The 10,797-nt window shown below is 39.1% G+C and overlaps 1 protein-coding gene across 1 annotated transcript in view; it reads left to right on the top strand.

Annotated features, from left to right (window-relative positions):
* LOC119734671 (dynein heavy chain 3, axonemal-like) overlaps positions 1-10,797 on the top strand; it is a gene marked incomplete in the record, with an annotated part of 84,981 nt that overhangs the window by 51,470 nt on the left and 22,714 nt on the right. Inside the window, 10 exon segments of the mRNA XM_038208195.1 lie at positions 1,736-1,861; positions 2,541-2,698; positions 3,249-3,329; positions 3,987-4,170; positions 4,944-5,129; positions 5,607-5,839; positions 6,862-6,975; positions 7,844-8,067; positions 8,825-8,949; positions 9,554-9,739. Coding sequence (XP_038064123.1) covers positions 1,736-1,861; positions 2,541-2,698; positions 3,249-3,329; positions 3,987-4,170; positions 4,944-5,129; positions 5,607-5,839; positions 6,862-6,975; positions 7,844-8,067; positions 8,825-8,949; positions 9,554-9,739 — 1,617 coding nt within the window.

Raw genomic sequence — 10,797 nt, 5'->3', positions numbered from 1 at the left:
GGGGGGGGGGGGAGAGAGCCCCTCCTAACAATTTTTAAAGTGGGTGGGGGATATATCATTTGTCCCCCCCCACACATGTACTTTTTTTGTCCCCGAATGAAAATTGAAGCCAAATTAAGCTCAGAAAAGCTGATTCAATGACTTCAAACTCGAACAAATAATGTTTAAAAGATGATCTTTTGCTCACAGAAATGTGTTTAAATTGTCAAAAATTGCCTCAGATAGCACCACAGATCGTCTAGAATTCAAAAAGTTTCCCGGACCCCACATAGTTAGGGCTTTGGCTTTGTGATCGCATTCTGATCAAGGTATGTCCCTTCACTTTTGAGAAGCGATTGACCCCCTTGGTGAGACATGGGAGGTGGATTTCAAAGCAGGTCTTTTGCTATTTTTTGAAAGTTTTGTATAAGACATTCCTGTATTATTCGTGATTGCATTGATAAATAAGTCAGCTGATTAAATGGATATGCATGAAATTACTATGCCATCTTTAAGATGAAAAGACGGACATGGATGGACATTCTTGAATCATTCTACTTTCATTCTTATGATTAATCCAGCTCTTGTTCCATTTATATTACTTATTCAATGTAGAATTGGTATCATTCAACACTAAAGCAACCTATTTTATTTATGAAATTGAAATGCGACTTGATACATGTTTATATAAACAAGGACACAAATTTGTGAAAAATTTCTGTCCCTGTTATGAAAATGTATGAAGTCTGGAAGATGTACATCCCTGGAGTTTAAAAATACCTACCGGTAGAGGTTTAATGTAACATTGGCCAGTGGCAATCCCTCAATGGATAGCTTTACTTAAGGAACAAATTTGGGATAATTCATGCATTTCATTTACTGCTTCCAAACACTTAAAAATGAAATGTCTGTCCATGTTATGAACGTTAAATCTTGAAGATAATCCTCTGTAATTTCTGGAATCCTGAGAAATTTATCAAACTTGTTGGTGGACAATGTTCTTACTAGGACATGGGATGTAGAAAGAGGAAAAAACATGACAGAGTACTTCATGTATCGACCTTTGTCTATGGTTCCCTCTAAATGTCACACTTTTGTTACCGTTTGTATGTGGAAAGACCCCTAGGTCTACAATCATTTACATGTATATCTATGCCCCGACTGTCTGTGATATTTAGTGATATTAGTGCATTAATAATGTTCTTAATATATCAAATTGTCAATTATGTGCTCATCTATGAAAGTCTTATTGACTTCAGTGGTGTGTTCGATATAAACTATGTCAAAGCCATTAAAATGGGAAAAAAGGCATTCATTTCGCAATAATACCCACTGTCCACTGTGCGTGCTGTGAAGATTTAGTTTTTGGGGTGGGGTGGCTTTTTTTTTCATGCTAGATACCCACTTCCTATACAAAATATCTCCAAAATGACCCAATGCATCACCTCTGAAGTGGGCGCAATCATATTCCAAAATTTTGATTTTCATCCCAATTATCACCCCCCCCCCCCCCGCTAAAATAGAGCTGTGTTTTGATTGGACTTGTGGAGTATCAAGATTTTCTGCCTTACCAGTACCATCAAATTTCTTATCAGAATAAAAAAATATAATGTGTAACAATTGTCAGGGCTAAGCAAACTTGTCTTCTGACTCAACTGACATTACTCACAGTGACTCAACCAATGTTACTCATCTTGACTCAACCGACATCAACCTTCAACATTTGCTTCAAGTTATATTTCTTGTCCATTTGCAGAGTAACTCGTTCCCTGAGCGCGGCTCCATCTTTGATTACTACTTCCACAAGCAGTCCAGTGGTTCATGGTGTGAGTGGCTTGACTACTTGGATAAAGCCAAGCTCAAGATCCCACCAGGAGCCAAAGTAAGCACCGTCACCAGGGTTTTCCTTAATTTTGTTTTCTTTCTAACTGGCGGGACTAATCTTTGAGCCTTTTAATAAACTTTTTCATTTATACGTCTTAATATGCATGCAAACAACTATTAGTAAATACCTAAGACAGTTTACCTATTTCATTGGTTGAGAGCCTGTCACGTGGGTGGTTCTAAACCGCTGTTTAAACATCACTCAGTGTTTAAACAGCAATGTCTACTAGTCGCGATCACCTGCGCTCAGTGCCACATACACGCGCAGTAAGCAGCGTAAAATGGTAGAACAAAAATTGTAAGAAGGTTGTCAACTTTTTAACGTTTTAATGTTTTTTCACCATAAAAGTAATTATGAATGGGGATAATAGTCTGATGGACTGAGTAGTTATAAACTTGTGGTTTAAAACCGATAATGGTCGCCGGTAATGGCTCGAGCTGGATGATGGCTGGGCCCCTAACCAATTTAAACCACACGTTTATAAGTGCTCAATTACACTATTATCCCCTTTCTAATTACCTTACTAACTACATGAAGTTTCTGAGGCATTCATGTCACTTTTATTTAATGAACCGATAAGAGGAAAATGACTGAATTCAGCACAGCATGGTTTGCTTTCTTACATGAATGAGGTCTAATAAGTATTTTATTTGTATGTTCTTGTTCTTTTTTCTAGGTGAGCGATCTGATCATTCAAACCAATGACACTGCCCGTCAGATCTATTTCTTAGATACCTACATGACACATGCCAAACCTTTGCTTTTTGTTGGACCTACTGGGACTGGCAAGTCAGCCATCACTAATGACTACCTGGTGGGATTGCCCAAAGAACAGTAAGTCTACAGCTCACATCATGTTATGGAACACTTTCAGTCTTCATCTCATTTATTTTCCATGGCAGCTTTGCCTCCATGCATAAATTGTTTTCTATAGAAATAAGTTAAGCACAAACAGAAACAGCATTCCTTGAAAGGAAAAAGTCACACAATTCCATTAACTTAAATCTGCAGCATCTTAGCTAGTTTGTTACATTATATCAGCGGTGAAATTTGTCAGGATTTATCCTGTTTTCAGGATTTAAAAAAATCCTTTTGAAATACGGAATTCCTGAGGATTTACCATACTTATAAAAGTTTATACCGAATAAAAGAAATGTGTATTTGAGGGGGTGCGTTTGGGCAAATAGAGCCATGTACTATAGACCCGACATTGCTCTGGGACCCTCGGTGACCCTCAAACCCTCTTAATGGATTTTTCATTTTCCTTCAATTTCACCCTTGTTTTGTTTGAGTTTAACACCAGCCCAGGCACCTAATCATTGTACATTAACATACACTGCAGTTTTCATTAACTGTTCAAAACTACCCCATTTTTTTATTTCAGTTACATTCCCAACAACATCAACTTCTCTGCACGGACATCAGCCAACCAGACACAGGATATCATCATGTCCAAACTGGATAGGTATGTATATCACAACGATCAATTTGCCATTTTGTATATAACTCTGTAAATTTCTGAGGCACTGTTTGAAATTTAAAAAGTGTATGAAAACAACATCCCGAAGATTCCTTCATGGAAGGATCAATACAGATTTCAGAAATGAAAAAAAAATGCCTCCACCAGTCTCAAGAAATAACAGTTAATAAGAACTGTACAAAAGATAACAAATGATGGAACTACAGTAAATTAATTGTAAATCTTGTTTTTCATGATACCAAGTTTTTCAAATTTGTGTAGCTTTCTCCAAAAATTTGACCTCCATTTGAGCTCAGACTTTCACAGTGCCATCTGTACAACAGTGACCCAGTACTATTACTCCATTGGGATCCCAAGTCAGGCGTGTACATCCTTCGGGACCTTTTCTAATCTCACAAACCATGCAGGTTTTCTTGGTTATTGGATGCAGACATACCCAAAATTTATTTTTTTAAACAAGGCATATCTGGGCCTTAACAGCTAGAAACATTATTAATTAATAGAGACTGCTGATGGCTTGTCGCCCAGATAGCAATTCCCCCAACCCTTCCATGGCTACAGCACTGTTTTACACCTGTGTTAGATATTGAATTGAATACAGTGATTCTTTTGTTTTAAGCCAATTTTTCATTACTATTTTAGACGACGTAAAGGCGTGTATGGCCCTCCTATGGGCAAGAAGTGTGTGATCTTTGTGGATGACCTCAACATGCCAGGCAAGGAGAAGTATGGTGCCCAACCTCCTATAGAGCTACTCAGACAGTGGGTGGATCATGGGCACTGGTTCGACAGAAAGGATACCTCCAAACTAGAGATGACTGATGTGGTGAGTATTCATTGGGTTCCAATGGTTCCAGTGCTCCTTCGTGTGCAGTGAACGTGGTTTAAGTTGAAATGACGTCACACTTATGAACCGGATAGATGTCACATGATAGTCACATGACTTTGACACTGGTGTTGGAAGCCTGGTCTAATAATGTTCAACAAGTGTACTACTTCTGTTCCATGTTTCACTAGTTCTCACGAGATAAGTGCTTTCAATATTAAGTCAGCAAAGTCAATTTTGAATTGTCACTTAATATGGAAATAAGTCATTCCAACATCAACTTATAAAGATCTTGTTTTTTTTTAGGTCATTATTTGTTTTTGTACAACGCCTGAATAAATCCCTGTCATCTGATTAGTGGGTTATTGATCACGTGTCATTGAATTATTCGTCCCAACCCACAGCCTGACCGCACCGCAAAAATATAAGTTCCATTCCACAGCGTTGTGTAAAACAAATAATGAATGTTTCATATTAATGCATTTGAAAGAATAATTATATTCGCTGACGGATGGAATGTTCCATTCCACTCGGCTTCACTTCATGGAATGTATCACTCCATCTGTCACCTCATGAAATTATTCTTACCATTGCACTCATAAACATTCATGTTTAGTATAATATTGTGTCACAAGTACTCGGGATGAATAATGAATAAATGCCTTTGTCACAATTTATTTATAACTAAGAATAGAAACTGATGACTAGTGATTGACTTGTCTGTACTTGACTAAAACTCTTCTCTGCATGTTTGTTTGTTTGTTTGTTTGTAGTTGCTCGTGGCAGCTATGGGACCACCAGGAGGGGGTCGGAATGACATCACTGGTCGCTTCACCAGACACATGAACATCATTGCTATTGATTCCTTTGATGATGCCACCATGACTATGATCTTCACGGCCATTGCTGATTGGCACTTTGCTCAGGGATTTGACTCAGCTTTTGTCAGACTTGGAAAGGTAACCGTTTTACTTTTAGTACTTTAAAAAAGTAACTAAATTAAAAACAAAATTGTACTGTGATCAGGCGAATTGAGATGTCTTGGGTTGCGAAGTCCATCTTTTCTCACATGTTCTCAGTGGACACTCCAGGATTATGCCTGCATGAATGATTTTTTGGGGTCATTTTTAATGATTTCTGGGCTTTAAAGTAATGGTACAAAGAATGGGTCATGTTTATTTATTTACTTCATCCTCGGCCAACAGCCAGTTATGGAGAAAAAAATTATCACAACATTAAAAAAAAATCATTGTATAAAAATTTAATTAATCATAATAAAAATAATAAATATAATAAAATCTATTTAAAAAAAAAAACTTTACTGCTATCAGTGAATGACTTAAGAGAATGCGGGAAAGGTCCTAGCATGAAATGGCCCTTCAACTTGATGTTTCAATACCAGAAACAGATGAGATTTGGTTGTATTTCCACCTCAGATCATGGTCATGGCTACGCTGGGTGTGTACAAGGCCACAGTCAGTAATTTCCTGCCCACTCCATCCAAGTCTCACTATGTCTTCAACCTGCGTGACTTTGCCCGTGTGATTCGTGGTGTCCTCCTGATCCCCAACACACACCTCAAGGAGGATGACAAAGATAAACTCATCCGTCTCTGGATTCATGAGGTCTATCGTGTCTTCTATGATCGGCTTGTGGATGACAAGGACAGGTCAGTTATCATGCTTGCTTGCATTGCTTGCATTATCATGCTTGCTTGCTTGCATTCATGGAAGTGTTGCTGTCAGGACACAAATCTCAAATCAGGCTTCATAATATCCACTGGACTGCTGGACTTAGCCCAGTAATTTAACTGCTGATCTAGTGCTTTATATGGTTTTTCACACTGTTGATCATTATTAATCCTACAATGCTTTATCAGTCTCATTTGACCCAGTAAAAGCTTTCTGTATGATGGTGTCTCCATTAACCATCAATGATGAAAGGGAATGTTCTTTACCTTTAAAGATGCATATCTTGTGCTCTTTTTCTCCTAACGAAATTCCAATTTATATGGATTGTTTTAAAAAAAAAACCTACTTTTTCCGATTTGGGGCATCTGCAGCCCTCTGAAAAAGGGCTCATTTTGTAGACAAATAACCCGCTGTGCGAGGGTCGAATTATTGTCTGGTAGACAATAATTCAAATTTTGTCGAGAAATAATTCAATAAGTAAACATCAGAGGATTTTTTTTTGTTCCATGTGTCATTCAAAAGTGAATAGCATTTATATTGCCAGGAAAATAGCAATTCAAAAAAAACATCTATTTTTCAAGTTGAAACTCAAACAGCATAGGAATGCATCTTTAGCTTTTATCAAAGAGCCTCCTTTTTTAATCTTAACTGCAAATGTGCTATAGTCTGTTGAACATACATCTAATCTTGTAGCATTTTTCAGCCTCAAGCCCTTTGTTCAGTTGGTTTGAACGAAATGATAAACTGGCTAGTTACAGCCACTAAAATGGAAACCAATGTAATAACATACATTTTATCTAGTTGCAATGCCAAAGAGTCTTTGTTTTCAAATCCTTCCTTATTTTGGTCCGTGCATTCTGTGTAAAGAGCAAATGTCTTTGTAACTTTATCAACCCTAAAAAATAACAGATTTTCAAACTGTCGGTTTTGAAGTACATAAAGAGGATCACATTGTGTTTCATTGTTCTAATTTATGTTCATATTTTTTCCTCTTTGGCAGACTGACGTTCTTTGACATAGTCAAGGAGATGACACAGTCTCATTTCAAGATGAGTGTTGATAAAGTACTGAGTCACCTGACACCGAGTGGAAAACTCATCGATGATAACATCAGGTACAGTTTGTCTTAAAATGATTACTTGGAAAATATATCCAAAAGAGACAAGACATTTGAGGTTGATGCAGAAAGCCCAGGCTTATGGTAATTTTCCCACAAAGTTGAAGCCACAACCACAGAAGATGAATTTTTGCATCAGTGTGATAAATGATCATTTGGCCCTCTACCAGCATATTATTATAACCATTGCATACTTCGACTGTCCTTAGAGCCATTGAGAAATCTGCACATGTATGCACTAGTAGGACTGGGCAGAAACCTACAATCTGCTGAATATTATAGACATCTTAAGCAGAATACCAGCTAGTTGTTAAAGTCAGCTTTCCAATTCATATCCAGAAAAACTACATCTTTGAAGTGTTGAACTGGTTTTTGAGTATATTTTGCATACGTGTGCACAAACAAGTGCACACAAACAAGTGCACACAAGCGCGTTCACATTGTCGATGGTGGACGTCCTATTGTCCCTCTTTTGTTTGTACTCTAACATAGGTTTTGTACACGACCCCATTCGCGGAGAAAGGCTGGGAATCCTGGACGATATTGTTCTCTTTTGTTCTCTGGAATTTTTTGTCCACGGTTTGAATAGATGAACACACCCACTTGTACTTTAAAATGTTTTGTATGTATGTACCTGGCACTAGCAAATTTTGCTTTTCTTGCATATTTGTACTCGTAAAACTGATTTTTTTAAAAAGTTGCCAAGTCCTTGGAAATATATCATATCCAGCCTCAGGTCAAGGAACTTCTTTTTTGTTGTTCATCACCTGTTTCTTGTGGCACAACTTATGTTTGACTTGTTATTGACTTGACTTTAGCCAACCACTATATGGATAACACTGATGATCTCTGTCTTTGTCTACAGGAGTTTGTTCTTTGGTGACTACACCAATCCTGACAGCGATCAGAAGATTTATGATGAAGTCACCAACTTGAAGGAGCTGACAAGCACCATGCAGTTTTACCTAGGAGAGTACAATCAGATCAGCAAGGCTCCTATGAGTCTAGTCATGTTCAAGTTTGCCATTGAGCATATCTCTAGAGTCAGTCGTGTCCTCAAGCAGGATAATGGACATGCTCTCTTGATCGGTAGGTTCATTCAGAAGGGATTTGACCTTTAAAATAGCCAATGTAATCCAATGTGTTAGTTTTTAGTCATCTGAACTCAAAACCCTGCAGAATGGTAGGTAGCACTGTATGGCCTGTGGAAGTGTGGCCTAGTGGTTATAGGGTTTGTGACTCATGATCAGAGGGTCAGGGTTCGAATCCAGCTGCCGGTCATATGTTGTGTCCTTGGGCAAGCCACTTCATCCCCACTTGCCTCTCTCCATCCAGGATTATAAATGGGTACCGGCATTAGCTGGGGAGTAGCCTGCGATGAACTAGCATCCCATCCAGGGGAGTAGAAATATTCTCAGTCGTTTCATGCTAAGGAAGCTAGAGATAAACACTGGGCTGATGGGCCACATTGGCTCGTGATAGACTTTACTTTTCAACTGTATGGTGTATTCACAAGTTAGGTTCGAGCAGTAGATTACACGTGTAAAAGACACAAAGTGAACACTACCATATTTCACTGAGTTTTCACAATCTCCAGCATCACTGGAAAAAAATGCACATGAACGTGCGCATATGAGGCAAATTGCACGTAGGTGTTCTTGAATAACGATAATGTTTAGCACAGAATTCATAGGACAGGTGGTTTTGGGGAGGGGAACTATTGTAAAAGTTGGTCTCCTACCTGAAGATATTGGAGTCAGTGGTCATCACTGCACTTATAAGTTATCCTAAGACTTGTTATGATCTTGCATTATACACGGGGTATTGTATTGTCATTCCCCTGCAGGTATTGGAGGCAGTGGTCGTCAGAGTGCTACTAAGCTATCTACCTTCATGGCAGACTATGAACTGTTTCAGATTGAGATCACTAAGAACTACACCAACAACGAGTGGAGGGAAGATATCAAAAAGGTAACTGACCAACCTTGGATTTGAGCTGTTATATTCTTATCTATATGTATGAAGGAGAGACAAACAATTTTTGAACTGGAAGATATTTTGTCAGAAATTAGTCATAAGACAGTAACAAGGCATCTGGTCTCAAGTCAAGAACGAGCTTTTAGAATGAGCGCCATGACAAAGGCATCCCATGTCATTGTTCATCCCTTGTTACTGGTGATGTGGCTTGTGGTTGATTTGTAACTGACTCTTATTCCTTCAGTTTGTTTGCTTTCTTGTATGAATTGTATTCATTACAGCTGACTAATGTATTCAATCAATATTGATTTGCCCTAATGTATGAATTCAACATTCTCACCAGTAGAATGGGTGAATACCAATGGATCAGTAATAACATCAATCTTGAGTCTGATAACAGATGGAATTTGTCTTGGACTGTACACATGAGTCACTATTGACTAGAAGAATTTAATTTGGTAATTGGTCTCGACATAGTGTTGTGGCAACAATTATCCTTTTTCTTGTTGAGTAATTATTGGACATTAACAGCACTCACCAAAGTTCACTAGCAAATGATGGAAATATTCTCCAATAAATGTCTCTGTTCTCTTTTCAGCTGCTACTGAAATCTGGTGCCGAGGGCAAACAAACGGTCTTCCTCTTCAGCGACAACCAGATCAAAGATGAGTCCTTTGTTGAAGACATCAATATGATCCTGAACACTGGCGATGTACCCAATCTGTTCCCTGCTGATGAGAAAGCTGAGGTGATTGAGAAGATGCAGCAAGTAGCTCGGATTGAGGTAAGGGTGCATTCAGGTTTGAGCAGTATGACCCTTTGCTGTTACAGTGGTATAGACTCTGTGCACATGTACCCCCTCAGGGGCAACAAAGAGAGCGTTGGGAAGGACCACTGAAATCACAATGGGAAAGGCACCTGAGAAATTGGTGCCGTGGCGTTCACACGAAGACGCTACAAATTTGTACACATTCATTTACGAATTGCTTTTGTGCATACCTTGTGCCATGTGCGCGTGAACCAATGGTCGGTATGTTCTTCCCAAGGATCTCTCGTAAAAGAAAGCTTCATCCACCATTCATGCACTGAGTCCAGTATAGCGTTTGCACATAGTGACAGGTGTAATCAAGTTTTCGCAATTCATTTCAAGTCAGCACTAATCAATCACGAGTCTATCATAAGTCATCCAGTCTCAAGACAAGTCACAAGCTTATCTAAAGAATCTTGACGAAGGCATTATCGTTGACTTTAGTCGTTCCCTGTTACTTGTGATCTGACTCATGATTTGACTTGTGATTGACTCAATAATACTTTGCATCCTACATTCCTGGACGTAAATTAGGTGCATTGCAGGCAATGTGCTTTGTGTATGGCTCATAAAAAGACAGCAGACAGGGTTCACAGCTACTCTGGAAGCTCAGGGAATTAGGGGAACCCCATAAATCAGGGAAAACCCTGGGAATGTGACAGTGGCCCCGAAAGGAAAGGTTTCCACTAGTTTAGTCTATGTGTGTCTTGTGCCATGTGTCCAAGTTGTGTCCATTGACTGACTGAAAGGATGGCTATAGGGGGAGAATGGAGGCCATCGCTTGTTAATAAGTTGCCCTGTGTATTGACAGTATCTAAGGGAGCACGGCGAATACCCTGACGCAGGAAAGCCTTTGAAAGGCCGAGACATGGCGAAGCTAAGCCTCAGCCCCACGGCCTTTTTAATCCCCATCCAATGACAATAGACACAGACCCTATGAATAGACGACAAGCCACTCCCCTTGCTGGCCCAGACTTGGCTGATAGATCAGCTTCCTTTTGTGTGTGAGCCAGCTGGGCGCATTCCAGTATAAC

Source organism: Patiria miniata, unplaced genomic scaffold, assembly GCF_015706575.1.
Source record: "Patiria miniata isolate m_02_andy unplaced genomic scaffold, ASM1570657v1 HiC_scaffold_28, whole genome shotgun sequence".
NCBI classification, from domain to species: Eukaryota; Metazoa; Echinodermata; class Asteroidea; order Valvatida; family Asterinidae; genus Patiria; species Patiria miniata.
Note: the sequence above shows the minus strand (reverse complement) of the source record. Positions and strands in the feature narration are given on the sequence as shown.